The 26,015-nt window shown below is 39.6% G+C and overlaps 1 protein-coding gene across 1 annotated transcript in view; it reads left to right on the top strand.

Moving 5' to 3' along the window:
* The window catches only part of ERBB4 (erb-b2 receptor tyrosine kinase 4), a 401,663-nt gene that overhangs the window by 237,119 nt on the left and 138,529 nt on the right, over positions 1 to 26,015 (top strand). The window contains exons 13-16 of the mRNA XM_074145843.1: positions 4,923 to 5,055; positions 6,736 to 6,829; positions 8,889 to 9,043; positions 16,389 to 16,463. Of these exons, the coding sequence (XP_074001944.1) occupies positions 4,923 to 5,055; positions 6,736 to 6,829; positions 8,889 to 9,043; positions 16,389 to 16,463 (457 nt within the window). The remainder of the gene's footprint in view (positions 1 to 4,922; positions 5,056 to 6,735; positions 6,830 to 8,888; positions 9,044 to 16,388; positions 16,464 to 26,015) is intronic.

Below are 26,015 nucleotides of genomic sequence, written 5' to 3'. Positions count from 1 at the left end.
TTACTATCCATGTGTAACTTTTCTTAAAAATCATGAAAGAGCTTCCAAGACCTAATAAGCATCATATTTAAGTGACTTTTAGGATATATCACAAGATAGTGGTATCTTTTCCATACTGTTTAATGCTGTGCTCAGCTGACCATATAGGTCAGTGAGGAAATACTTAAAAAATTGTTGGGGGAGTAAAATATTTGTTGAAATCTTCAGTCTATAGTGATGCTTCATCTTCGAGATAACACTGACATTATAGGGTTTGGCAGGACTCCGATTTATTTATTGGGACTTTTTTGTTCAATAAGGAAGTAAAGACAACAGATTAAAGTCAATGGAAAATGTGACCTCTCTCTTCTCCACCTTCCCTACACACATTCAGGGATAGAAATGTCAGTGTCCAAGCTTGTGTACACTGGGAATGTAGAAGTAAGTGGCACCTTTGAGGCTGAGCACCAAGGAAAGGGCAGCAGTACGTGATCATCAGTGAGAGACTTCTGAACTGTATGGACCCTAAAAGATGCCTAGGCTTGGGGGCTTGTTACAGGGGAAGATTTGAGTCTGATAGTGTCTCCCAAGGTTGTTTAAGAGTTTAGATGGCAAATGGGCATCTTCAAACTGATAAGCAGAGTGGAAATAAATTGGAGAGCATTTACCTAAAACATAATGCATGAAACTCTCATCTAATGTAGACTTTTAATTGTCTACTACTATAAACTGTAATGTTAAACAGTTTGTGCATAAAACTTAAGTTTGTTATGAACATTATTAATGCAGAATGAATTGCTATAAAGTTCTTTGCTAGAGAACGTGCTTTGGTAGTTAGGTTTTACCGTTGCTTCGTGAATCTGCATTTTTTTTCCCAGCGTGGGGTTTTTTATGGAATAGTCAGAGGTGGCTCATGTTAAATATGAGTACACACAAAATAAATGTAGAAAAAATGTTCTTTTATACAAAATTATTTAAATAATTCCTTTCCCTTACACCTACAGAGTACAGTGAAACCTTTCTACACAAAGGTTGTTATAAATGCGATTGTTAGGAATTACGTCAATTTAGCCACCAATTAACAACTTGAATAAGTGATTACATTCATTATCAGGCGTGATGCAAAGTGTACTGAAGTCTGTGTGAGCTTTTCTATTGAGTTCATGCAGCTTTGGATTAGGCCCATAAGTGTATATCCAAATAACAATAATTTCCTTTTTTTAGGTAGAACACAAGAAAATTAGCTATCTAGGCTGAGGAAAAACATTGAACCTTTCTGCTTCTAACCTGCATGACCCCATTAATACAGAATGAACGCTTGTTCTAAAACTCATGATGAAAATGAGTTCCTGTCAAAAGCATTATTTTTTCCTTCCACGTATGGCTGTGTGGTATGCTGGAGCTTCAGAACGTTCTCAGCCCATGGGAATGTCAAATAATGTGACTAAAATTGAAACATTTATTTAGCTGTCCCTATAATTAAGGAGGAGGAAGAAAGACAAGCATAATAGGTTTTTATGTGTTGTCAAAAAACCCACTCCTTTCTTGCCCAAATTCATTTATGAAAACGCATCTATGACTTAGAAATAAGCAGAAGGAAATAGTGATATTTTTTTTTCTATTGAGTTTTGCATAGACTACAGGCACTGTGTTGGCTACAATTCAGTAGGGTAATCACGATTTTCTTTACTGAGAAGCTCTTGTTTTATTTGCATAAGGTTACTCGGTATGTTTTCTTAGCTATCTTGTAATAGTGTCACTTGCTGTTTGAAGGGATATTTCAGTGCAGCACTGTGTGCGTGTGGATAAATTCTCATCTCGGAGTAGTCTGACAGCTGAAAGCAGTGAAAAGAAAGGAAATCACTAGTAATAAAAGCACAACATAAAGTTACAAAAAAAGGTGAGAAAGCAAATAGGAAACTGCCTTTCAATGCAAGAGTGTGTAAAACAAAATCAGAAGAATTACTAATATTCTAAAGATTGAAAATAAGAACAAAGGGATCTCTAAAGCAGGGTGGGATTTTATTGTGTGGCAAGTATTTAAAGTGAGTCATTGACTAGAAAATAAAACTACTCATACAAAAAGTTTCCTTAATTAGAACTGTGATATTTTGTGAGTTTGGGGTCTCTTGCTGTGCTGGAATCCCTGAGAATTAATATGCTTTGAGGGAAATTAAATGAAAACCTGAATTACTCCTAAATTTAATTATTTTATGTTTGGCTGTACCTGATATGACCTTTGAGGCAAATGAACAGCCAAAAAGATACTTCTGAACACCTTCTGGATGTTGTCATTAAGAAAGTATACATGATAAAAAAAAAATATATGTATTCAAGCATTCCAGCTTTAATAACACATGAATGTACAGTCTTTTCATGTATGGCGTTATCTGGGGTATTGTATTGAATAAGACAGTGCTCGTCCACCTGCTGAATTACATGTGTTGTACAGCAGAGCCATGCAGGGTCAGCAACAGCACTGTACATGTAGGAAGAAGGCTGGTGAATCTTGTGTTCTTGGATCAGTTTGCCTGCAAGGGCTGGAGGACATGAAATCTTTGATTGGTTCCTATGCTGCTTGTAAAGGTGTAAAGGTGAAATGTCGTTCTTTGGCACTGAATTACGCAAGTCTTCTAGGCAGAAAAAGAAACAAGTAGATGCAAATCTGCTATTCTCAATCTTGATAAAGCAAAATATCCTATTGCAAGAAGAAAGGAAGTATGGAAGAAGCTTCACTCCTCTTGCCTACTCACTTCCTGGGCTGTGAAAGAGAAACCGTGCATAAAATTATTGCATTTTTTTTTCTGAAAGAAGTGCTTTCTCATAAATTCAGTGGTCAGAAAGCAGGGTGACAGTGGGAGGAGGGACGGGACAGGTAGCGGATATCAAAGAAAAGCACCCTGCCAGTGTGACATGAACTTCCTTCAGGTAGGCAGGCAAAAGGAGGGGCAGAAGTTGCCTTGCAGGAAAGGGAAGAGGACATAGGCTGGGCATGCTATGCAAATCGGAAAGATGTGTTTGGCAAACGTGGTGCCAACATCAAACAATGCTGCATGATGAAAAGTAGTGATTAAGGAGCGGTTAAGGAGAGAGTTGCTGTATGAAGGAGTGTGCTTTCCTGTGCAATAGGCTGCACTCTACCATCTCATGGTCACTGAAGCCAAGGCTGCCCTTGAGCTTCACATTCCCCACCAGCCCCTCTTCGTTGGTGAGAACAAGGTCCACCACTCCTGGCACCTCTCCTCATTGGCTTCTCAATCACTTGGAGAAGGAAGTTATGATCGATGAACTCCAGGAACCTCCTGGATTGCTTATGCCTTGCTGTGTTGTCCCTCCAGCAGATATCAGGGTGGTTGAAGTCTCCTATTAAGACTAGGGCTTGTGAATATGAGGCTACTTCTAACCATAGAGGGCCTCACCCACTCTGTCTTCCTGGTTGGGTGGCCTGTAGCAGATCCCCACTATAATTTCACCTGTCCCTGCCCTCCCTTTAATCTTGACCTATTAAGTTCTTGGTTGTCTCCTCATCCATCCCAGATTTTATTTAATGTAAAGCTGCCAGAGGGATTTTTGCAAAAAGATTTTCTGTTGATTTTGCCATTGCCCCTCTTTAAACCTGTGCTGGGCATAGGTAGTTGCTTTTTTTATGGGTGTATTCAGTGTGTGTGTGTTTATTCTTGACTGGATATCTTTGCTACAGCATTGGAGGTGGTGGTAGAATTCTACCAGAAAACTTACTTTTAATTTATTATTTGACACCTCCCTCATGTTGTTTCCAGTGGTGTAAAAAAAAAAAACCAAACAACCAAACAAGTGCTTGTGTATTTGCCATCTCTGACATTCGGATTTTTGCTATTTTAATCTACTGAGTCTAGTATGTAGCCATTTGCATAAAACATTTCATCATGCAAGAGTGAATTCAAACTAAGTGATTTACCCTTTCACATGCCAGAGTCTGGCTGAATCTGTGCAACTGGACTTTCTTCAGATGCTTGAGATAACGTGTTTCCTTTTGCTCTTTGCTTATTTTCTCCATCTGTCACAGTCATCTAGATATTTACGTAGAGGAGGAGTTATATAAAATAAAAATACAGAATTAATTATATTGTTTGAAACAACCTTTTTCCATCACTCTTTGTTCATTTTGTTTATTTAAACTGAATTTTGGTTTTGAGACCAAAATTGTGTATTGGGGGTCTTTAATATAAAGGCTCTTTGGCTCTTTGGGTGCTTTTGCAATAAACAGTTTTAAAAAAACACAGTTAATGGTGATTTCTTCAACATTTTCCCCACCAACCATAAGTTTTATTTCAGGGAGTCCTCAATTCAGAGGTAGTGTTTTATATTTTAGTTTAATAGCCCTCCTGTGGATTTGGACAATTGATTTTTCAAGTCCTTTAAATTGCTGGTATTTACCATGTCCTGTGTCAGAGCATTCCGCAGCTTGATCTTTACTTTCTATGAAGAAAAATCTGTTTTGAACCTTATTGGGTTCCTGTCGCCTTGAATGCCCATGAGGTTCTTGGAAGAAGCAGCAAACAATTGTTTCATGCTTACTTATCTTCTTCTTGTCATTCACGATTTTATAGACCTTTATCATGTCTTTTCTCACCCATTTCTAAGGCTACTCATCTGTTTATTCCTGGTATAGAAGCTCTGCTCTAGTTTCAATCATCCGTGCAGCGCTCTTAAAGCTTTTTCTCACTCTACTGTATCTTCTCTGAAAGGAACAAACCAGAAGTGTGTATAGTATTCAAACTGTGAGTGCACAGTGTGTTTCTGTAGTGGTATGATGATAATTTTCTGGTTTTTCTCTATTCCGTTTCTAGAAAATCTGAACGTTCAGTTGACTTCTCCGAGTATGGCAGAATGCTGAATGAAATGTATTCCCTTGGATTTCGGGGAACTATGTAAGTTATTGATAGTATGCTCTCTCTCTGCAGCTGCCGATGGAATGGTGTGTAATGAGTTATGCTCAAGTGATGGCTGTTGGGGGCCAGGGCCAGACCAGTGTCTCTCCTGCAAGCGCTTCATCAGGGGAAGGACCTGCATAGACTCTTGTAACCTGTATGAGGGGTAAGATGTTTCCCTTGCACTTTTCCCTAAAGTTTCTGACTACAATGTTCAGGACTTTGATGAGTAAGTTATTTTGCTTTTACGTTAATCAATATTTGGTTCCATTGCCAATATTGCTGATTTTGAGTGATATGTATTGTAGAATAAGTTTTAGGTATTTCCAAATCTGAACTTTTGTAGAAGGCTTTATCTAGGACTCTGCTGACTAAAATTTTCATGCAACATCAAAAGTTTGTTGCACCTTTTGCGTTCCTGATGATGTGAGAAGTTTGACTGAGGTGAACAGTAAAAAAAACACCATGTAGCCCTACTTGAATATTGACACCGCTTTTCAGAAACACATACAACTATGTTCTTTCACATTAGATTTAGGCAGGTGATAGAGAATAAGGACCCCAAAGTAAGAAAACTCTTTTTTCCTAATACCCTATGTATGTGTACACACAAATATAAATAATAAAGCCAACATGAGTTCTTCCCCCCCCTTCCTTCTTCCACTCATGCATATGCATTATCCTTTTTGGAGGATGAGTGGGGAAAAAAAACCTACATGCAGCACAGCCAAGGTGGCTGAATCTGGCTTACGACAGAAAGATGGAGCTGAACTGCTTATATTAGCTGCAGCAGAAGCATTAATAATTAGGCCGTGGAATGAAGATACATCCTAATGGCTGTAGAGGAGCAGAGGGAGAACACTGATAAACTAAGCTCAGAGGTCTTCACCTTTACTTAAATATTACTAGAACCAAGTGACATGAGTGTGCAGCACATCTTTAACTGTTTAGTGCAAATATTTTAACTGGTTAATGCAACAAGATGGGATCCATCTGCAAAGCTTAGGTGTCCAGTCTGAACTAGTTACATAGATTCTCTTTGGGGTTAGTGGGAGAGAAGCGAGCTGTTCAGGTGTTAATTTATCTTAGCCTAGAAGAAGGTAACATGAATTGTGTTGAGAAGGTGCTGGAGTATTTTTTTGTGAGTGGCAACTGAAAGCTGAAATGAGACGTCTGGTGTTTGGTGAAAGAAATCCCACCAACTATGAGTACTTCTCCCACACCCCCCACCCATTTTAAGGGGTTAATAAAAAAACAAGTCACTAGAGCAATAGTTTCTTGTTCATACGTGAAATAAATGATCAAAAGGATTTGTTTTGACATTTTTTAGATCCAGACCTAAGTCCAGAATTGTTGTTGAAGAAGTTAGGAGCCTTAGAATGGGCTTTAAAACAGCAGTGTGTGCAGAGACTTAACTAAAACAAGAACAGCACTTGTGATCAATGCTCTTTCTAATCCTTCCTTTCAGATAGTGGTCTCACATGTAACAAGTGGCTTTCTGAACTGAGCCATGAGGCACAATTCCATAGATAAAAATCAAGAAATGAGCTGCTTTGTCCTGTTAATGAGGTCCTTATTTCTTGAGGAAAGAGTAGAAAAAAAGCACTCTAGTTTTAAACTGGTAAACAAAATATCTACCTGTCTGTGAATTAGGTTGCTGATGGGGCCTGGTTTTCAGCTGGTGTAAAGCAGCATAATGTCGTTAACAGAAGTGATCTCAGCTGGCACAGTCAGCTGGATTTAGTGAAGCTGAAATGATTTCCACCAGGTAAAGAGCCAGCCATTTTGTCTCAGTTTCAGTCTCACTTTTGCTTTCTCCTGACCTGCCTGCGAAATATTTTCCTAGGGAATTTCGAGAATTTGCAAATGGTTCTGTCTGTGTGGAGTGTGATCCGCAGTGTGAAAAGATGGACGAAAACATGATCACGTGCTATGGGCCGGTAAGAACAAAATTTGATGTGTTACGGACTAGGGTGGTGAAGTGTGCTAACACACAGACATTTTCTGCTTATGGACTTTAAAGTGGCTATTGAAAATTAATGTTAACAAAACCAGAAAATACAAATATTCTGAATTTAGGGAAAGAATTCTGCTAAATTAGTGCTGGGAATAAACGTCCTTGTATCAGCCTCTTTAAGAAAGTGGTTTAAAAAGTAACGTCCCTTTCTTTCCTGAGTTGTCTCAGGAAATGCCTTAGTGGTACAGATGAGCAAGATTTTTTTAATGACAGATAGTATGCAGATACAACTTGAGTGTACTCTTTGTCACTGTTTTCATTCTTTATACTCAATTGTGTCCTGTTTTACTACAACTTTAGTTAGTTTTCCCCAAAAAAAGGTGTGGGAATTTGTCTTGATCTCTTGGTTAGCTTGAACAGTATGTTGAGGGTTTTTTTTTTTTTTAACTTAGCCTTTTAGGTTGTTTTGATAGAGATTTTTTTCATGCATCCTAAATGAATGTTAACTGTGGCTGTCCCCTTTATAATGGCCAGTGAGTTTTCTTTCAAAGATTATTGCTTTTTTGTGAGATAGAAGTTGTCTCTTCCTTGTGGTCTTTTGTATGTCACAAGTATCTTGGGTAATGAGGACTTGTATTTTAGGCTCTTCATCATTGAGGAAATTTAACCCATAACTTATTTCCTTATTTTTGTAACTTACCTACTGAATGGAAAAAAAAGACATCATCGTTTTTATTGCAATACTGTATTTTCTGCAACACAACCATAAAGCAAAAAGCTAATGTTTCAAGTATTCGACCCGTGAGGGAAATGTGGATTTGTAGCAGGCTCCTGGACAAAATCCTAGACCAGTGCTCAGCATGAACACCAGGTTTGGTTATACACTAGCTCATGATCACAGCTTTAGAATTTCATTTTCACGTTGTCCAGGAGCCTTGGTTTGTAGTTCATAATAGTCTAGGCTATATTTGCATTAAGACGAAGGAGACCTGCTAGTTCTGCAGTGTTCTGGTGACCGAATACCACAGGGAGAATGCAGTGTGGAAAATAATTCTGCAGTGCAGAGGTGGGGGATCCCACTGAAAAGCCATTGCAGTTGCTTTACAAATGTGGTTCAGTATTGAACAATGTTACGGGAAATTTCTCAGAGTTAAAGTGAGCATGAAGTCTGTTGTGTTAAGCACACCAATAATATGTGTGCTGGCAACCCAGAAAGTCAACAGCATCCTGTGTGGCCAGCAGGTCAAGGGAGGTGACTCTGCCCTTCTCCTCTGCTCTGGTGAGTCCCCACCTGGAGTATTGTGTCCAGCTCTGGAGCCCTCAGCAGAGGAAGGACAGGGATCTGTTGGAACGGGTCTAGCGGAGGGCCACAAAGATGGTGAGAGGGCTGGAGCACCTCTCCTATGAAGACAGAGTTGGGGTTGTTCAGCCTGGAGAAGAGAAGGCTCCAGGGAGACCTTAGAGCCCCTTCCAGTACTTAAAGGGAAACCTACAGGAGATATGAGAAGGGAGTCTTTATCAGGGAGTGGAGCTATAGGACCAGGGGTAATGGTTTTAAACTGAAAGAGGGGAGATTTAGATTAGATATTAGGAGGAAATTCTTTCCTGTGAGGGTGGTGAGGCATTGGCACAAGTTGCCCAGGGAAGTTGTGGATGCCCCATCCCTGGAGGTGTTTGAGGCCAGGCTGGATGGGGCTTTGAGCAACCTGGTCTAGTGGGAGGTGTCCCTGCCCATGGCAGAGGGGTTGGAACTAGCTTTAAGGTTCATTCCAACCCAAACCATTCTATGATAATATTGAGAAACCTGTTCAGAAGCTGGACTTTAGTCTTATACTCTACAGAATAAATTTACGGCCAAAAGCTCCAGCATTTACACATCTTACTGCTGCTCCTTAATGGAAACTGGAACCATACAGCTAATTCACTGTTCATAGGGTAAGAAATGCTACTAGAGTTACTGTTGAGAGTGCTGCAATTCTAGTGCAGCAGGAAAAGATAGAGTAACTTGAATGTATTGCGTTTCTTTGTTCTGCACTCTACAGGGACCTGACCATTGCACAAAGTGTTTCCATTTTAAGGATGGTCCAAATTGTGTGGAAAAATGTCCTGATGGCTTACAGGGGGCCAACAGCTTCATTTTCAAATACGCCGATGAGGATCGTGAGTGCCATCCATGTCATCCAAACTGCACGCAAGGGTAAGTGCAAATTCTGTGAAGTGAGCCATCCTATTTACTGTTTATAGCACATGATGATTTACATTCACTTTGTTTTGGTAAAGCATTCTCCCAGTCCTGAAAACAGAGCATGTGCAGCAGTAATGCAACCTTTGATTTTCAGGTCTCTCATGACATTTGGTTTCCAGTCATGAATATCCAGCAGCTTATAAGAAAAAAAGCTTGTATCCCTTTTGAAAACTGTGGAGAACAACTTTTCATAGCAACACTCTTAGCTTTTCTTCTAGCTAGCAGTGGTTTGTAGCAAATGCTGCCATCGATACTTAATGTTAAGTGTAGGCCTGTAAAATGACTTTATTTAGTATATACTTGTTGACAGAATTTTCATCTCTGCTCCTTTTTATTGGTGAACTGATCTATCAGCACTACCGTGAGACAAAAGCGTTACTGCCCTCTTTTTCACACAGAGACTGATGCAAAAGGTTTCTCTGAAACCACACTGTGTACAAGGATCTGAGTCCAAGCATCAATTTCTCAAGTCCTGTGTAAGTGCCCAGAATCCCTTGTTACATTTGGAAATATACAGCTCATGTATCCGAGCCGGAATTAAGAATCCGTGCAACAAAATAATAGTAGTCACATACACAACTATTGTTTTGCATGGGCCACGCAAGTTATAAATGTGTTTTCCATGAGGCGGATGGTGGTGTCCAGCATACAAAGAAAGGGAGAGGCAGCCAGGGGAAAAGAGACAAAACTTCAGCCAGTGAAATAATCTTTGACAAGAGGCTCTTATTGTTTAGCAGCTAAAATTAAACCAGTAAATTATTCAATGTAATCTTGATGTCAACAGCTGTTGCTATTCAAAATGAGACCTTTTGCTGGTTTTGCAAATCTAATTACAATAGAGCCATTAGGGAAATGAAAGTGAGATCGCAAAGACACAGACAGGATCTGTTACAGATTTGTCTTCCCCTCAGACCCTTTAAATCAGTTACACAATAAGAAAAATGCTGCTACTGTGGAAGAAGAGTGTAAAGAACAAACAATATGAAAAGATGAGCTCACTTCACTACCTCTGGTCCTGGCTTTAATATATGGTGGAAGTGCCAATTCTGTTCCAATCTGACAAGCCCAGCTGTAGATGATTTACTGTCCACCCTGCATAGGAAGCGCTGTGCAGCTCTGCTGCCTCTCAGAAGACCACAATGCAACACTTCTTCCCATTCCCTCCCCTCTTCAGGGGGGTCTGTTCTAACTACTGCTAATCTTTGTAGAACAACTGTGTTTCTCCTAAACCAGGAAGGGAGCAGAATGTTTTCTCATGCCTTTACACTTCTTCATATGCATCGGTGTATTTTGCAAGTGGTTGTTTGGCTTTATCTCCCTGGATGGAACAGGATCAAGGAGAGAGGCTTTTATGCCTTGTGATGAAAATCTGATATTCTAGTTCATAAACAGATAGGAAGAGGCACCGGGCAGTTGTTAACTGAACGTGCTGGTGTTCACTGGCAACCCTTGGTGACACAGGGTTCCTTTATGCTGAGTTACGTTGTCATTTAATCCTTGAACTTTCAGTTTTCCCTTCTTTTCTTTTTCTGCAGCTGATTAGGTGAAAGAATACTTCATTTAGCACCATGTGCCAATGCCCAGAGAAATGAAAAAGTACCACTAGTAAAAGGGCCGAAGGCTTCACTGGGTTACACATGCAAAGGTGTGGTTATCTCCCGTGGAGCTGTGCCTTTCCCATGAGTCAAATACTATTACTGACAAAGATGTGTCTATTCTTAGGTATTTTGTTACCCCTCATAAAAACAGCACTTCACCATCCCCCAAATCTGTGTGTAAACACGGGTATTCTTTTCTAGTGTTCCTAAAGACTGTGTGGCATGTGATTATGTTAATGAAACTGTTAATGATGGCCCCAGATGTTTGGGGTTTATGGGTTGTGTGTCTTATTGCCAATATTGTCAAGGGCAGAATATGCCCACAGAGAGAAGGGAAATCAGTTACTCTCTTTCCTTTTTTCCTTCAGTACCGAATTCTCTAGTCTCATACCCTTCCTTTAGAAATTACTATGAACCCCTTCTATGATGGAGTTTAAAGTATTGGCGGATAAGGGAAGAGCAACTGACATCATCTACCGGGACTAGTGCAAAGCATTTGACGCTGTCCCACATGACATCCTGGTCTCTAAATTGGAGATACGTGGATTTGACAGATGAACCACTCAGTGAATAAAGAATTAGCTGGATGGCCACACTTAAAGAGTTGCTGTCAACGACTCGATGTCCAAGTGGGGAGCAGTGATGAGCAGTGTTCCTCGGGGGTCAGTATTGGGACCAGTGCTGTATATGTCCATGTCAGTGATACGGACAGTGGGACTGAGTGCACCCTCAGCGAGTTTGCTGTTGACACCAAGATGTGTGGAGCATTGGAGGGAAAGGATGCCACCCAGAGGGATGTTGACAGGCTTGAGAGGTGGACCCATGCGAACCTTATGAAGATCAACAAGGCCAAGTGCAAGGTCCAAGCACAAATAGAGGCTGGGCGGAGAGCGGATTGAGAGCAACCCTGAGGAGAAGGACTTGAGGGTGTTGGTGGATGAGAAGCTCAATGTGACCTGGCAATGTGCTCTTGCAGCTCAAAAGCCGGCTGTATCCTGGGCTACGTTAAAAGAAGCATGGCCAGCACATTGAGGGAGGTGATTCTGCCCCTCTACTCCACTCTCATGAGACCCCACCTGGAGTACTGCATGCAGCTCTGGAACCCCCAACATAAGAAGGGCATGGACCTGTTGGAGTGAGTTCAGCGGAAGGCCATGAAGATGATGAGAGGGCTGGAGCACCTCTGCTCTGAAGACAGGCTGAGAGAGCTGGGGTTGTGCAGCCTGGAGCAGAGAAGGCTGCAAAGAGACATTATAGCAGCCTTCTAGTACCTGAAGGGGACCTACATGAGAGATGGGGAGGGACTCTTTGTCAGGAAGCGTAATGACAGGACAAGGGGTAATGGTTTTAAACTGAAAGAGGGGAGATTTAAATTAGATATCAGGAAGAAATTCTTTCCTGTGAGGGTGGTGAGACACTGGAACAGGTTGCCTAGGGAAGTTGTGGGTGCCCCATCACTGGAAGTCTTCAAGGCCAGGTTGGATGGGGCTTTGAGCAACCTGGTCTAGTGGGAGGTGTCCCTGTCCATGGCAGGGTGGTTGGAACTCGATGATCTTTAAGGTCCCTTCCAACCCAAACATAGAATAGTTTCTGTGAAATTCCCCTCAATCAGGATTCTACAGTGAAACGGGTTTTGGAAGGAGCACATCTTGATATTTGGTTCACAACTGAACGGTACAGAGAAGCTATAGTTCTACTTCATCTAGCATGTCTGTTCTCCTCTCTGTTAGATCAATTGCTGGAATAAACCCGATGCTCTTGCAGCACAGCTTAGATACTTGTCAAAAAATGTTGAGCTGCTGCAGAGCAGTGCTCCCAGTGTGGTATTATCTCATTCCTGCAGTTCTGCCCTCTTTGCATCAGGCTGCTTGCTAAAATGGATTGTTAGTTCTCATACCTTTTTTCTATTCAACCCCACCTGTTGTCACCAATGAAGGTACCTGTCCCACCTCTGTGTTTCCTGTGAGTGTTTTGCCACAATTTCGTCATGCACTTGCAGATGATTGCTTTACACCCCGGTGCATGACATTTAATAACACCATTCTCCTCCTTTATTCAAGTATAATGACTGTTATGTTAATAGGTGTGTAATTATCCAGCCTGGTTAATGATCTTATATTGACTAAGAGAACTATCAAGGAGTGACTTCCTTGGATACCACAACTGTGCTCTTGGCCTTGCATCCCCATGATAAAAATCAGATACTTGAAGCCAGTTTGGAGCAGATCAGAGGCTCATGGGACAGCTATCCCATTTAGTTCAAGAGTCAGAAAGCATTTGGCACCTCTTCTTGCAGAGCTAGCCCAAATGGAACTCTTTCACAGAAATGAAATACTAATTGTATAATAGCATTTGACAGTCTGCTTCCTCGCTGGGCAGGACACGAATGGGAGATCTCACTGGACACCTTCTCTCAACATAGAAAGACATTTTCTCACACAACTTTTTGAAGGAAGTGTATTGCTCTTCACCAAAACTTTGTTTTCCTTCTAAGCCAAAACCAGAGAAGTCATGGGAGCCTTATCAACACGTGTGTGGTCCAGAAGGGATTTTAAGGCAGAAGTACGTTCTTGCCTATAATGCTTAGGTGTATTTTTAGGAAGGCATTACTAATTCCAGATGAAACTATAGTGCAAATTCAATGGCAACAAGTTCTGAATAAGAAACTGTTACTATTTTTTGATGTGAAATTTCCTCCTACCCCCTGCCCCAGGTTCAGTTTCTTACTATCACTGTTATTATGCATTTCCTGTTAGCTAAGTAACCCCCTGGTTTTAAGTTGTCTGGCTTTATCCATAGCAATAGTTGGATGATCAGGTCACCAACACAACCAAGATTTTCTCCTGTCCAGAGTTAATCCATTTATGCTATTGTATAATCAGTTTTGTTTGTTTCCAGTGGCAAAGATTTTTGAGAATTCATCTGACTAGAAATGGCTTTGCTGCTCCACATCTGTGAACAGTTAAGACCCCACCTTTCGATCTTAAGGAAAGTTGATGAGAGACAGTATTTGTGACAGAGGGAAAAAGGATTGTTTCAGGAAAAAACAGTTGTTACTCCAATTTTCAAAACTGTTTTAGTTCATCATTTTCTTTCAGAGGATGATTATCTGTAAGGCTAGAATGAGCTCCAAATGTAATGTTCTGTATAAGCTATATTGGACTGTTGTAAGCTGCTGAATTTATCATTAATAAATTGGCATGTATCAGTTAACGAGTTCATTTTACAGAGAAAACTCGGAAATGGAAATATCTTCCAGACTCCAAGCTGGAGAAGAAGGAAGAAGGAACCCTGGGGGTGAATGGAGTACCAGTGTGATGTACGATTGTGTCACACTTGTACATAATATGTGTCAAAAAGCCTGAAACCAAGGAAGTTACTTCCAGAGGAAAAATAGCTAATGACTTGATGGTGCAAATCGGCTTGTTAATAGGTACTGTCATTACTCACACAGTACTGCATGTCTTCAGGAGAGCCAGTCAGGGAGCAGGAAACTGTTCAACATGACCAGGAGTAATGGAAATTGCACCTGGACAGGGTTTTCTGTTTGGGACTGGGAAATCAACTGAAGAAGATTACAGGTTTAAATAAAAATCAATGGTATCTCAACTTGGAGTGGGTGAGGTCCAAACAGCTCTTTCTTCTTGGATTTAAGTCCTGTTCTCCAAAAGTCTGAGAGAATAAATGTACAGATGTGAAATGAAGCCAAGACAATAGGCTCTTTATGTTAGTCTGCCAGTTACCTGAACTAGTAATGGGCTCTCAGACCTCTAATTTGAGGAGGGCCTTGGTTTTATTTATAGCAAGAGTCTGAGCTTAGCTTTTCTTGACATGCTAGGAAATGGAAGATCTGAACAGCTTTTTTTCAGCCTTCTTCATTACTAAATGGTTTTCTGCAAATTGCTGAGAATGCCGTGGAAGGAAGAAATGTTGGATATATTTGAGACAGGTTAGAACTCAGGTAGTCCTGAATTCTGAAGTCCTGAAGCCCAGGAAAGCTGAAATTTCAGAAAACATCCATCAAGAATTCTCTCTCAAGTTTTTGAACTGCATTTAAATCTACCCTTTCCACTTTATGCATTATCTGGCCACCTGGGTATTTAATGAATCCTTTTTATGTCCGCATATTTGCTGAAAGAAACCATTATTGAGGAGATCCTTACAAGTTTTGTTTGCATGTCACAGTTTTTATGTAAAAATAAAAATTGAAGTAAACAAACAAGAGGTAAGGTTCACTATCATTCTGCTCTCCCTTATGGGCAGGTAAGGGGAAATGGAATTCATTGAATTTATTTTATAATGGCAGAGTGATAGCTACTTTAAATGCAGCAAAAGCTGATGAGTGGCAAGTGATGGTGAAGTGGAAAGAAGATCTCATGGGAGCTTATTTGAACTCTTTCAGATTTTTGACACGCATTCCCTCTATCAAAGCCAAACTGAAAGCAGTAGACTTTAAAAAGAGTTGGGGATCATACCTTATTTTTAAAATGCCTCAACAGAAGTGAGGTTTCAGTCTACTGATGTGTCAGATCACCTGCTCTTCTAGACATACAGCCAAAAACCCTGTTAATAAAACGGTTCTGAGATCTTGTTAAAGAGTTGAAATAAGTGGTTTGGTTTCCTTAAAATTCTGAGAGCTAGATATACTTCCCCATGGCTACAGAGGAGCTAGCTAGGCATTCAACACTAAAGGGTGTCGGGTTGTCTTAACCCCTAAGAGCTTAACTTTACATATCTCTCAGAATCCTGACTGCCACTGCTGTGTAAATGTGTATTTGACTTGCTATTTGAAAGCAGAGGACCTAGGACACCGCTTCACCTACTGCTCTTCATGAAGGCGAGGAAAATCCACGCATATCTGTGTTTCACAGACTCTTTCCCAGTGGTTGTGCTTTAGTGCTGCTGCATAAAGCAACTCCCTGCATTCCCATCACCTTTGGTGAGCACCTGCTGATTTTGCAGGTGGAGGACTTTTGGCAGCATCTAAGGAAAGCAGAATAAAATGCTTGAATCGGCAGACACCGTTTTGCTCTGGTGTTTGTTGTTGAAAGTTTATCCTTGAGCTTCCCTGATAAAAGTATAGTCAGCTTCCAAAATACTTCTGCAGTTCCCCTAGCTAGGAACTTAGAAGAGAATGAACAATTGTATCAGTTACAGAAAAAAGTTTTGCGTTGTGCTCCTGGAGGTCTCATCTTGCAAATGAACAGCTTTTGTGCAGTAATCACTGGTTTGATGATTCAGACAACATCCAGAAAAAGCAAGTCTATTGTCAGGACTCCCACGTATGCAGGTGAAACCTGCCTTAAGTGTTGTTTGAGCCAAGATATGTCCAACCTTAGAGTGCTGTTTATGTTGCTATTATTGTTCCTGTTGCAAGCTTGTTTTTGTCACAAGCCATAATTTTGTGGTGACTTGGGCCTCTGTTAAGAATTATAATTAAGAATGTGACACAAAGAGGGGATTCCTACTTCTTGGATCTGTAAATAACGGATTTCTCTCTTTTTCTCCCTATTTTCAATTTGGATTTGCTGCAGGTGCATAGGGCCACGTATCGAGGACTGCATCGGCCTGATGGATAGGTACTTGCTGAGTGGTCGTTCCCTGTGTGTCTTCCATCCTCCACGTGTGGACAAGGGCGCATGCATGTGCATGTCCTTGTGAATGGCAAATGACGTCTTTTGTTCTGTAATTGCCTGCAGGTGTAGAGGTCCCGCTAGTCATGACTGCATTTACTATCCATGGACACGACAGTCCACTTTACCACAACATGCTAGGTAACATCCACCACTTTTCCATTTTTCTACGCAAGGTTCTTCCCTGGTTACAGGAGTGTTCTACTATCCAGTTTGTTCAGAAATGCAAATTATGGGGAGAATATAATTTGTCCTGAAGTAAGATATGCCTCTGAACATCCAAATTCACTTTCCCATTTGAAAGCCTACTTAACTTATTTATTTAGGCTGACTAGAAAATGCCTTTTTTTTTTCTTAAATTAAATCAATAAGGATTCAATTCTGAAATTTTCTACAGAAATATGTGTTTCTTATGAAATTTTACTAGAAGTAAACGTGGTGAAAACTGTGGTTTCATCGGAATTATTTCTTTTTTCTGTTTGTTATTTTTTTTGCTTAAGACAGAGCTTAAAAGCAAATTTTCTTCCATGTTACTTTTCTGGAAAAAAGTAAATGTTTCAGCAAAACTGAATTTCTTCCTTGATTCACATCACACTATTATTTGATATTTGATATTCTGTTAAAAAAATAATAATCATAACCTTGCAGCAATTCTATTTTTCAGTAATGACAATTGAAACAAATTAATGTAGGAAGACTCCCAAAACATTCTGGTTATGCTCTGCATTCTTTTTCATGAAAGCCCTTCATTGCCATTGAGTTTGTTTATTTTTAAACTCAAACTGGTTAGTATGACTTCCAGGCTTTGAGATTACTGTCCTGAGCTAAGACTGGATGAAAAATAGATCATTTCAATCAACTTCACCTCATTAAGGATTTTACTTTGGTTTTTTTCACCTCATTAAGGATTTTACGTTGTTTTTTTCTTATCTTTAAAAAAAGTTTTTAAGGTTGCATTTCCTTGCTAGTTGTGTACCTAATGTGTATATTCCTATTTATAGCTGTTGAGGGAGAACATGTTTAGATTTGAAAATAGTACTCTGAATGCTATCAAATGGTATACTTGTTTAATTAAATCTATATCAGTTCTAACAGTTTATGGACCGATGAATAAGCAACAGAAGACTGAATTTTTCAATATTTCAATATTTTGTTTTAATCTTACTGATCTGGGATATCCAGTTGGAGATGCTTCTGTGGGGAGCTCCTTTTCAGAGGTACTCAGCCAAATGAGTTGCCCAAAACAAGCAATCAGTTTTAAAGGTCTCCATTTTGCCAACTTTACTCAAAGCACAAATGCAGAAAATGTGTTATTATTTGCATAAGTTTAAGGGGCTTACCAAACTGCAAGGCCATGCTGATGTTCTTTGCTTTAATAACCACTTTAAAAATAACATGTATTTCATCGGTTGGATTTTTAATCAGTTTTTTGAGGGAACATTAAGGGCTTTATACTAGGAAGACAGCTTGTTGGCTGTAGTGTAGCTCTGTTACAGCATTACAGGCTGCTCACTCTGGCTTCCTCTGGTAGCCCAAAAGCCAGTCAGACCTTGTTCACTGTTTAATTCAAGTGGTACAACTCCAAAACTTAGCTTTGCATTGAAAAGGTTCACATAGTAGCGAAGTCTCTGGAGGTACTGCCAAATACCCACTGAGTTTGATGGAAAGCATCTTGTTAATCACAGTGGATGTTAGATTGGGCCCTGTATTTAAAAGTGGAATTAGAGGAGTGGAACCTCAAACATGATGACACAAGGCTAAACAAAGCGTTGTCTATTAGGGTGCCAGGCTTAAGCCATGTGTTAGCAGGCAATGCTTATGTTATTTTTTTATGTTGTGTAAATCATAGGTTTTGTCTTCTTGAATCTACTGTAAAGGTAGTAAAGCAAATTATTGGGGGGGTGGAAATTAAAGCAATTGCTTTACTCTGCTCAAGTGAATAATTTCTTGCTCCATTCAGTCTGAGGGGAAAGATCCTCATGTTTCCTTTAGATCTAATGGGGGGTTTTTTGTTTCAACTTTGCTGAATTTATTTTAGGAAAATTACTGCACTGTGTTCATATGTCAGTATGTATGTATTCTTTCACTTTCAAGCCAAAGAAGGAAATTTCATACCTTTATATTTATTACATCAATGAAATTGTGCTTTTGTGGGGTGAAAATCGTTCATTTTGGGCTAAAAATGGGCAAAACTGCACTGGCAAAGTGATATTTTTTTATTGTGGTAGGGGTGTAAATCAGCAATGGATGTGTTTCACTTTAGGTAGAACCTTCTTCACGTCCCATTAGCAATTGCATGCCCTCCATAGACTTACAGACCTTAAAATAATTAATAATCAGTTTTACCCCTATCCGTTTACTTGAATTTCTTCCATTGATGTGCATTAGCAGTGAGTTGAAGGGCAGGATTCTCTGCTGTTCAGGGCTCTAACCACAAGCAATGAGATATTTCTCCACCTATTTCCATTTTCATAGCAGTGTTGCTTTTCTTTCCAGTTTTGCAGCTTGCAAATTGGCTTTGCCATGATCTGTTGACTTGACGGCTGTTGTAAGAGTCTGGTAGAATAGCAAAGGAATTCTTACTGTCGTGTTTAATAAAGATAAATCAGATGTGCCTCACGTGACTTGTTCTCCAGATGACCAGTGAAAGCAGAAAAACTGGTTATGTTTGATCCCTTACATTTTGTGGAAAAAAAATTCTTACTTTTGGCATTGTGTGTCTTTCTGCATAGATGTTTGGTTTTCTTAAAAGCTTTAGCTTCAATAGAGTTGTGTCCAAAAGGGTGCAAGAAACCCTTTTCTTTTCCTGTGTCCAGCTCAGTGCCACATATAAAGGCTATTGTAGCCCTTTTCCTCTAGACTACTTGATAGATTTTTTTTCAAATTACTATTAGGTTACTTGCTGGATCTCGTGTCTTTTTTTTTTTCCCCTGCGAGGACTCACTTTTATTTTTGATGTGTTCAGTTTATCCTCACAAAGGCTTTCGTTGTATTCTTAACTGCCAGGAAGAGTTCAAACTCTAAAGGAGTTAGAAGTCACGGGAGAAATGAGCCGCTCTTCTGCTTGTGGTTAGTTGCAAATTCTGTTTATGGTCATTATAGCTCTTGATTTACTGTAGTTGAAATTTTACGGCAGGGAAAGACTTCCCTCACGTTTGTGACATGCATTCTGTCATTTTATACTGTGTTTAATTCATAGTGTCCCTATCACAGTGTTGTCTGATTGTAATTTGTGTGATTCACTGCATCAGCTTGCTGAGCAGATTTCCTGGCTGACCTCTTTGGGCTGCTCAGATGACAGAGAGGCCCAAAGGAATGGGACAGGCCAGCAGAGGATTCCCCATGCAAGGTGGAGTCCCTTAGCTGACATGTAACTAACATCACTGCTTCTTGGTCTTCCTTTCTGTCTCCTTCCTTCCCTGCTGCGCTGAGAATCTCAGCCCAGCAAACAGAGAGGAGACAAGAGCCTTGTGTCCCAGCTTCTCTGAGCTGTTCGTGGCTCTTCTGTTGTTCTCTGCCTGTTGGAGGTGGGGGAGTAGGTACTAGATTATTACTGTAAGGCTTCAGTTTGGGTTCCCCCTTCTATATCAGCCTTTCCTAGAAATCACCAAAGCAAAGATGGAAAGCAGACAGAGGCTGGAATTTCCCAGGGTGCCCAAAGGAGGTAGCTGTCCTCCTTTCCCACCCCTTACTAGAATGACACTCCTCCTTTCAATACCTTCTGGCAATTGTAGTCAATGGTTTCTCTGGGTGGAACAGCATACTTGTTAGGAGCTCTGGAACAAACAACAAAAGCAGTATGCCAGCTTCAAAGATTTGGATAAGAATTGCCTAAAAGGAAGATTGAAAAACTGTAAAAATAATACCCTTCTGTCCATAAAGAAAATGAGGCAGTCACGACAGTTTGGTTCTTCTGTGTTCCCCTGCTCCCAGAAAAATTTGGCTAACTTGGTTATTGAAGCTGGGCTGGGACAAAGTTTTACTTAAAGTATCAATTTTAAATGTGTTCATCCTTCCTATGATTCATTTAGCTTAATGCTAAGAGAGAAGAGATCATCAAAGGAGTGAAGTTTCTGTTTTCCAGTGCATGAGGGGTTGCAAATCTGAAGATGTGATCAGAAGCATGTGGTGGATATGATAGGACAGAAATAGCCCCTTGATGTTAGTGGTCTGAGTAAGCCGTTGTCTCTCTCTATTTATCCCCTAAGAAAATTTCATTCACGTTTCCCTTTTAACTAACAGAAACTAATTAGCCAGGACCACCGTTGTCAAGTGGTTACATAAAATGATGTGTAGATGTTAACTCAAATTACAATCCTAATGCTAGTTTTATATCAGCAAAGGACGTCCCCTCTACAAATCATCACTTCCTAAAAAAAAAAAAAAAGCTGGTTTTATGTACTGTGTGTGTGTACAAGAGCTAATTAACAGTAAACCCTATGTAATGCAGGCAGATCCTTTCATAGCTGTTTTGTACCCCTGCACAGTACGACTTCAATAGAATTTCACAAAAGCTCTGAGTAGGTGATGGGGAAGGGAAACCACCTCTAATAAACTGCTTCTGTTCATTGCTTTTATGGTGCTCTGTTCCCTTGCTTGGAGGAAAGCGTTCCATATGCTCTGTATTTTTATAGAATAATTATAGTCATTCTTGAGGGGAAGAGGAAGAGAATCTCTGTATAAAATAAGAGAAAAAATAGAAGCTGTGAGTACAAACTAAGCTACATTACTTGATTTGTAAAAGATGCTACTCTTAAGAGACTTTTAATTTGAAGCTTTCTCATGCTGTATCAAAACAGAGGAGTTGAAGGAACAGACTTATATTTATTTTTTAAGAATCAAGACTAGAAAAGCAGGCCGTTTCTGATCCTGCTTCTGTGCTTTGGATAGAGCTTACACTTGATCTGTTTAGGGAGAGACTGATAGAGAAATCCCTGTTCCGTGTGAGAACTTGCTGCTACTGAACTGGTTCTCAAGCAGACTTTTGCTGTGGGCACTTTTATTATCACAACATTTCACTGCCTGGAGCTTTAGGAGGAATACATTTTGAGTACCCCTGTGACATGAATGAAAGTCACTGCAGTGATTTCTTGAGTTCCTTGACTTTTTAAGGCTCCCACTTAGTAAGACTGGTATACTTGGGAAAGGGGCTAGGTGGGTTTTCCATCTTTTCTGCTGTACAGGTCTGACCACCGATAAAAAAGCTTTTTTATTAATTCTTCTGTAACGTGTTCAGAAAGATTTCTCTTGGACCTGCGAGGGTTCTGCTTCATCTGCTTTACTCAGCAGGGTTGGCTGGTGTGGTCTCGTAGCATGAAAGGATTTCGTAGGAACTGCTATTATAGAGAGCAATGAACTGTTAAGGTTGAAAAAGTGAAAGAACTAAAACAACTGTCACATGAGTGCTTTTTAAAAGCCATTCCGTGGCTCCAGTAGTTTGAGGATCCTGTTGAGAGTGCACAGGGTAGAATAAGGCTGAAGTTTCTAGTAGTTTGTTCCACAAAGAGTGGAATATGAGTGAAATACTCATGGAGTAGATTAAGACTGTTGATACTCATAGACCAGGTTTCTCAGCAACTGTGCTCGTTTGATGGGTTTGGGTAGTACTCATGATTGCGCAGTGGTGCACGCCAAACAGAGAAATGCCATAATGAGGCTATAGAAGTTGCTTTAGCATGTCGCCTTGTGGGTATAGGAGTGGCAGTGCTTATTGTCTTATTCGGTATGTACCAGTCCTTGTGCCTTCTTCAGCTGCTGAGCTCTGAAGACCCATTAATGTAGCACCCAGTCTTAGAAAGCAAGCAAGCAAGCAGGTTTCTCGCAGAAACATGCAGGGACTTGTATTTGGTCTGTTTAGCACACAAGGTAACATAATGAATTTTGTAGTACATCTGTTATCCCTGAACTTCATGCCAAGTGTTCATTAAGTCCTACCCCTTTGTGTCTTGAGTACAGAGTCCAACTCAGTGAGCTGTATGTTTATCCCCACCTTAACAACAAGCTTCTCAGTTTTATGAATATTGTCATGGAAAATATACAGAATGCACTAAACACAATATTTACCAAGTACTGGAATTGTGTCAGGTCATAACCAAATTTCTTTGAATGCAGAGACTTCTCAATATCTCAATAAAATCTTTTTCTTTCTTTTTGTTTTTTGTTTTTTTTTTCTTTGCTACCACAAGTTGCAAATACATTTAAAATAAGAAAATTCTTTCTTCAGAAGACTAAATTATTTTTATTGAAACTATGAGGGGAAAAAAAAAAAAAGTAGTGATTAGGCCAAACATGATAGGTCACTGCCGAAAGACAAGAAGTATTAGGAAATTCTCAATTGAAAATTGTTTGTTAGAATGGAAAACAATACACAGCCCTGCTGTGTCAAATAAAGGTCACTGCCTTTATTTCTCATCAGGCTGCGTAAGCCTTGTGTTGTGTGTCTGTACTGGTTTGGCTACACAAATAATATATGCAGAAATAAAATTGTGCCATGAAGAAGTGACCTTATTATAGAGCAACAGTATATATCTCGGCACTCTCCACTGGGTTTCTTTTATGGCTTGAAATGAGGATTTAATTTAGATTTAATGTTGTTATAAATTAATTATCTATTATTAAAAATACATTTGTAGAGCTTTAGAAATATGTAAGATGTAGAGTTGTTTAAACCTCAGTGAATGGTTTCTTAATAATTCATTAATATTTAACATATAATAAATCAGAACTAGAGCTTGCAGTCTTACTTCCAGTCTACCTGAGTAATGTAGGATTTGTCGCTCTTTCGTATTTGGACAATTTACACAGCAAATGTATTTGAGTTTAGAGTCCAGCCAAGATTTAAAATTCTCTGCGTTCTGGCTTATTCACTTTGACCTGTCAGGTGATAAAGGAGCTGCAATTCTTGCATAAAATGGGAAGCTCTTCATTGGGCTTCTTTAGAAAAGTCCATTGGTAGTGGCGTGCTTGTGTTGTAAGTGTGTACACAGTCAAGTCTGCTTAATTAGATCTCTTCAGATCAAAGTTAGTATCTCAAGTCATGCAGCCTACTATAGCTGGGGACCGTGTTTGTGGTAGATTTATTCCTTTATGGTATCTATAAAGTAATCTTCTAAGAATTTCCCCCCATGCATACTTTTCCATTGCCTATTTAAAAACATTGAAGCATTTACTGGAATGATCAAGCATAGAACACTTGATGCAGATGAGAATTTGTATTTGAAGTCTGCAGTTGACATTAACTTTTTTGCGTTTTACGTACAAAAGTGTATGTTCTACTTCTCAGTTAATTTGCAGCAGTTTTTCCAGCATTAGATCAAAAATAGATAACTTGTTAATAATGATAATACAGTTCACAGTTGATCTTTTTTATTTGTTTTTGCAGAAATGGAAATGCCAGCTTTGAATTTGATAAAGACATTTTCCAGTTTCACCAGTGTGTAGCCTGTAATAACAGTGGTAAACTAATAAAACAAGCTATAGATTTTAAGGAATTAACAAGCTTCTGTCCTTTGGTGCTTCGTGTGGCAAGTTGTACGTCAGCAGTTACCAAAGGTGGAAGCGTTACCACAAATAGCAGCAACCGTGCAATAGAGCATTAGTAAATCGAGCCATCAGACCAAATTAATTTATCTTACTATTATTTTTTTCCTGTCATGCTGTGAAGTGAAGTAACAGGATGGGAAAATGTCATATAAATTATCTGTACCTTTGGGCTTTTTGGATCCAGAGTTTCAAATAACTGCATTCAATTTGTAGTGAGAAAGGGGGCCTAATACTAAACTCATTTCCCATGCAATGCTCTCTCGCTGTTAGTTCAGCTTACTTTGCATCTCTTTTCTGTAAAGGAGAGGTATTTTGCCTATTTTCTACCTTGTTATAATGGTAGTGGACAGAGTTGAACAAGAATGTAGACCCTGTACCTTCAGAAAGACTGTTTGTTTTCTCGGGACTGTACGTTAAAGAGGCTTTAGAGAGGAGCCACCAGGAATAATTAAAGCTTTCTACATTGTGCCTTGTAGTGAAGAAGCTTGGGAGCTCAAACAGCTAAAGCTTATTTTGGCTGAAGGTTAAAGTGTAGAGCCTGATTATGATCTAAAAGTACAAACAAAAGTTTGCTTAAAGATGGCACTAGTCTAGCAGACTGAAAAGGTGGGTAGGGTGTCTGTCTGTCTGTCTGCGAGATATTTAAATGGATGAAATCTGAGGAAAGTCACATTCAAAGCAGCAAAATACCAGTGCATTTCTAATGAGGATCATTAGTCCCTGGAATGATTTCTCTTGGTCATATTTTATTCTCCACCACTACACTTGTAAAATCAAAACTAGAACTTTGTCTTGCAAGCACGATGAATTTGTGCCAAGCCTGTAGGCTGTGCTATACAGATACTCAGACCAGAGGATATCACTGGTTCCTCCTGTCATTGCTTACAGTGTGTGACATAACACTTTCATGTTTGCGATGATAGTTTCCAGCTACGATCAGCTCTTGGCTCATGCTCTGTGATGAGGACCCAGAGTTCCTCCTTTGAATTTTGATTCCTAATACTGTTGGACATAGACAAGCAAATCTAACTGCTCAGTACTGGGCTTTGGTTCCTGTCAGCTTTGGTGAGACACAGTATGAGAGTTCCAAGTGACTTTACGCAAGGTTTCTGTTATGCTAACATATCCTTGTTCATTAGCAGTTAGGTCAGGTCAAATTCAGAGGTTTCAGACTGTCCTTTCCTAGGAGAGAGGAGAAGCTCTTTCAGATCTTACCTGTTTGACTGAACTCTCCTGTATCGTGCCTATATTCGCTTAAGTGAGGCATTTATTTTGAATAAATATAGTTGCATTTTTGTGTGTTAGTGGTTCAGCATTATTATTTGATGTCGTACAACTGAAGGCAAATTGTTTACCATGACTAACTTTCTCCACTAGTGACACAAATAAGGTCTAATTTGTCCATCTATCAGGTTTTCTAAGCCTTAGATACTAGTGGGGTACTTAAGTATCTGTTATTATTCTGCAGTGCAGATTCTTTTTATCCTTTTCCTTTTTTTGTCCTCTCCCTCTTCTTATTGTCCCTCCCTTCTTTTCCTGGAAGATGCTTTGATGGAGCTGTATCTTTGGTACTAGGAAGTTTTAGAAAACGTGGTATCTAAGTGGTGTTTAAACACTGCATACAAATAAATTTCTATGTAACCTTTGAAAGTGAAGGGTTTTTTAGGGGTGACAGTAGTTTTGTCAAAAAACTTCAGACTGTTTTTTAATCTGATGTAAAATTTTAATGACACCATCATCACACACTGGTGAACAAGCTCTTTTGCAGACATATTGGCTGTTTAATCAATAGAAGATAGTGCAGATAATTTCTGTAGTTATCTGAGATTGAGCAAATGATCAAGCAGTCAAGGAAAGATTGTGGGATAATGTGTAAAACAGGTGCTGGCTAGTTCTGACTGAGCTTTTAATTGGCAGAGAATTGTGAGGAGCTTACTGTGTAATTGCCTGTTCTGGTGCGTCTCTCAACAGAGCTGGTAATCCCTCATCCTGGAGAGTTGTAGCGTTTATGCAGAAATTTGAGAACAAATTCAACTTTGTCATCAGGACAAAGGCTAAACTTTGGTTAAACATGGTCTAGTCATGATGTAATGCCTGATTTGTAAATTATATGACGTTTTTCTTGTAGTACCTGCAGGAAAAATGTCTGAA

The sequence above is a fragment of the Numenius arquata genome, chromosome 3 (assembly GCF_964106895.1).
Source record: "Numenius arquata chromosome 3, bNumArq3.hap1.1, whole genome shotgun sequence".
NCBI classification, from domain to species: Eukaryota; Metazoa; Chordata; class Aves; order Charadriiformes; family Scolopacidae; genus Numenius; species Numenius arquata.
This window is presented reverse-complemented; position numbering and strand designations above follow the sequence as displayed.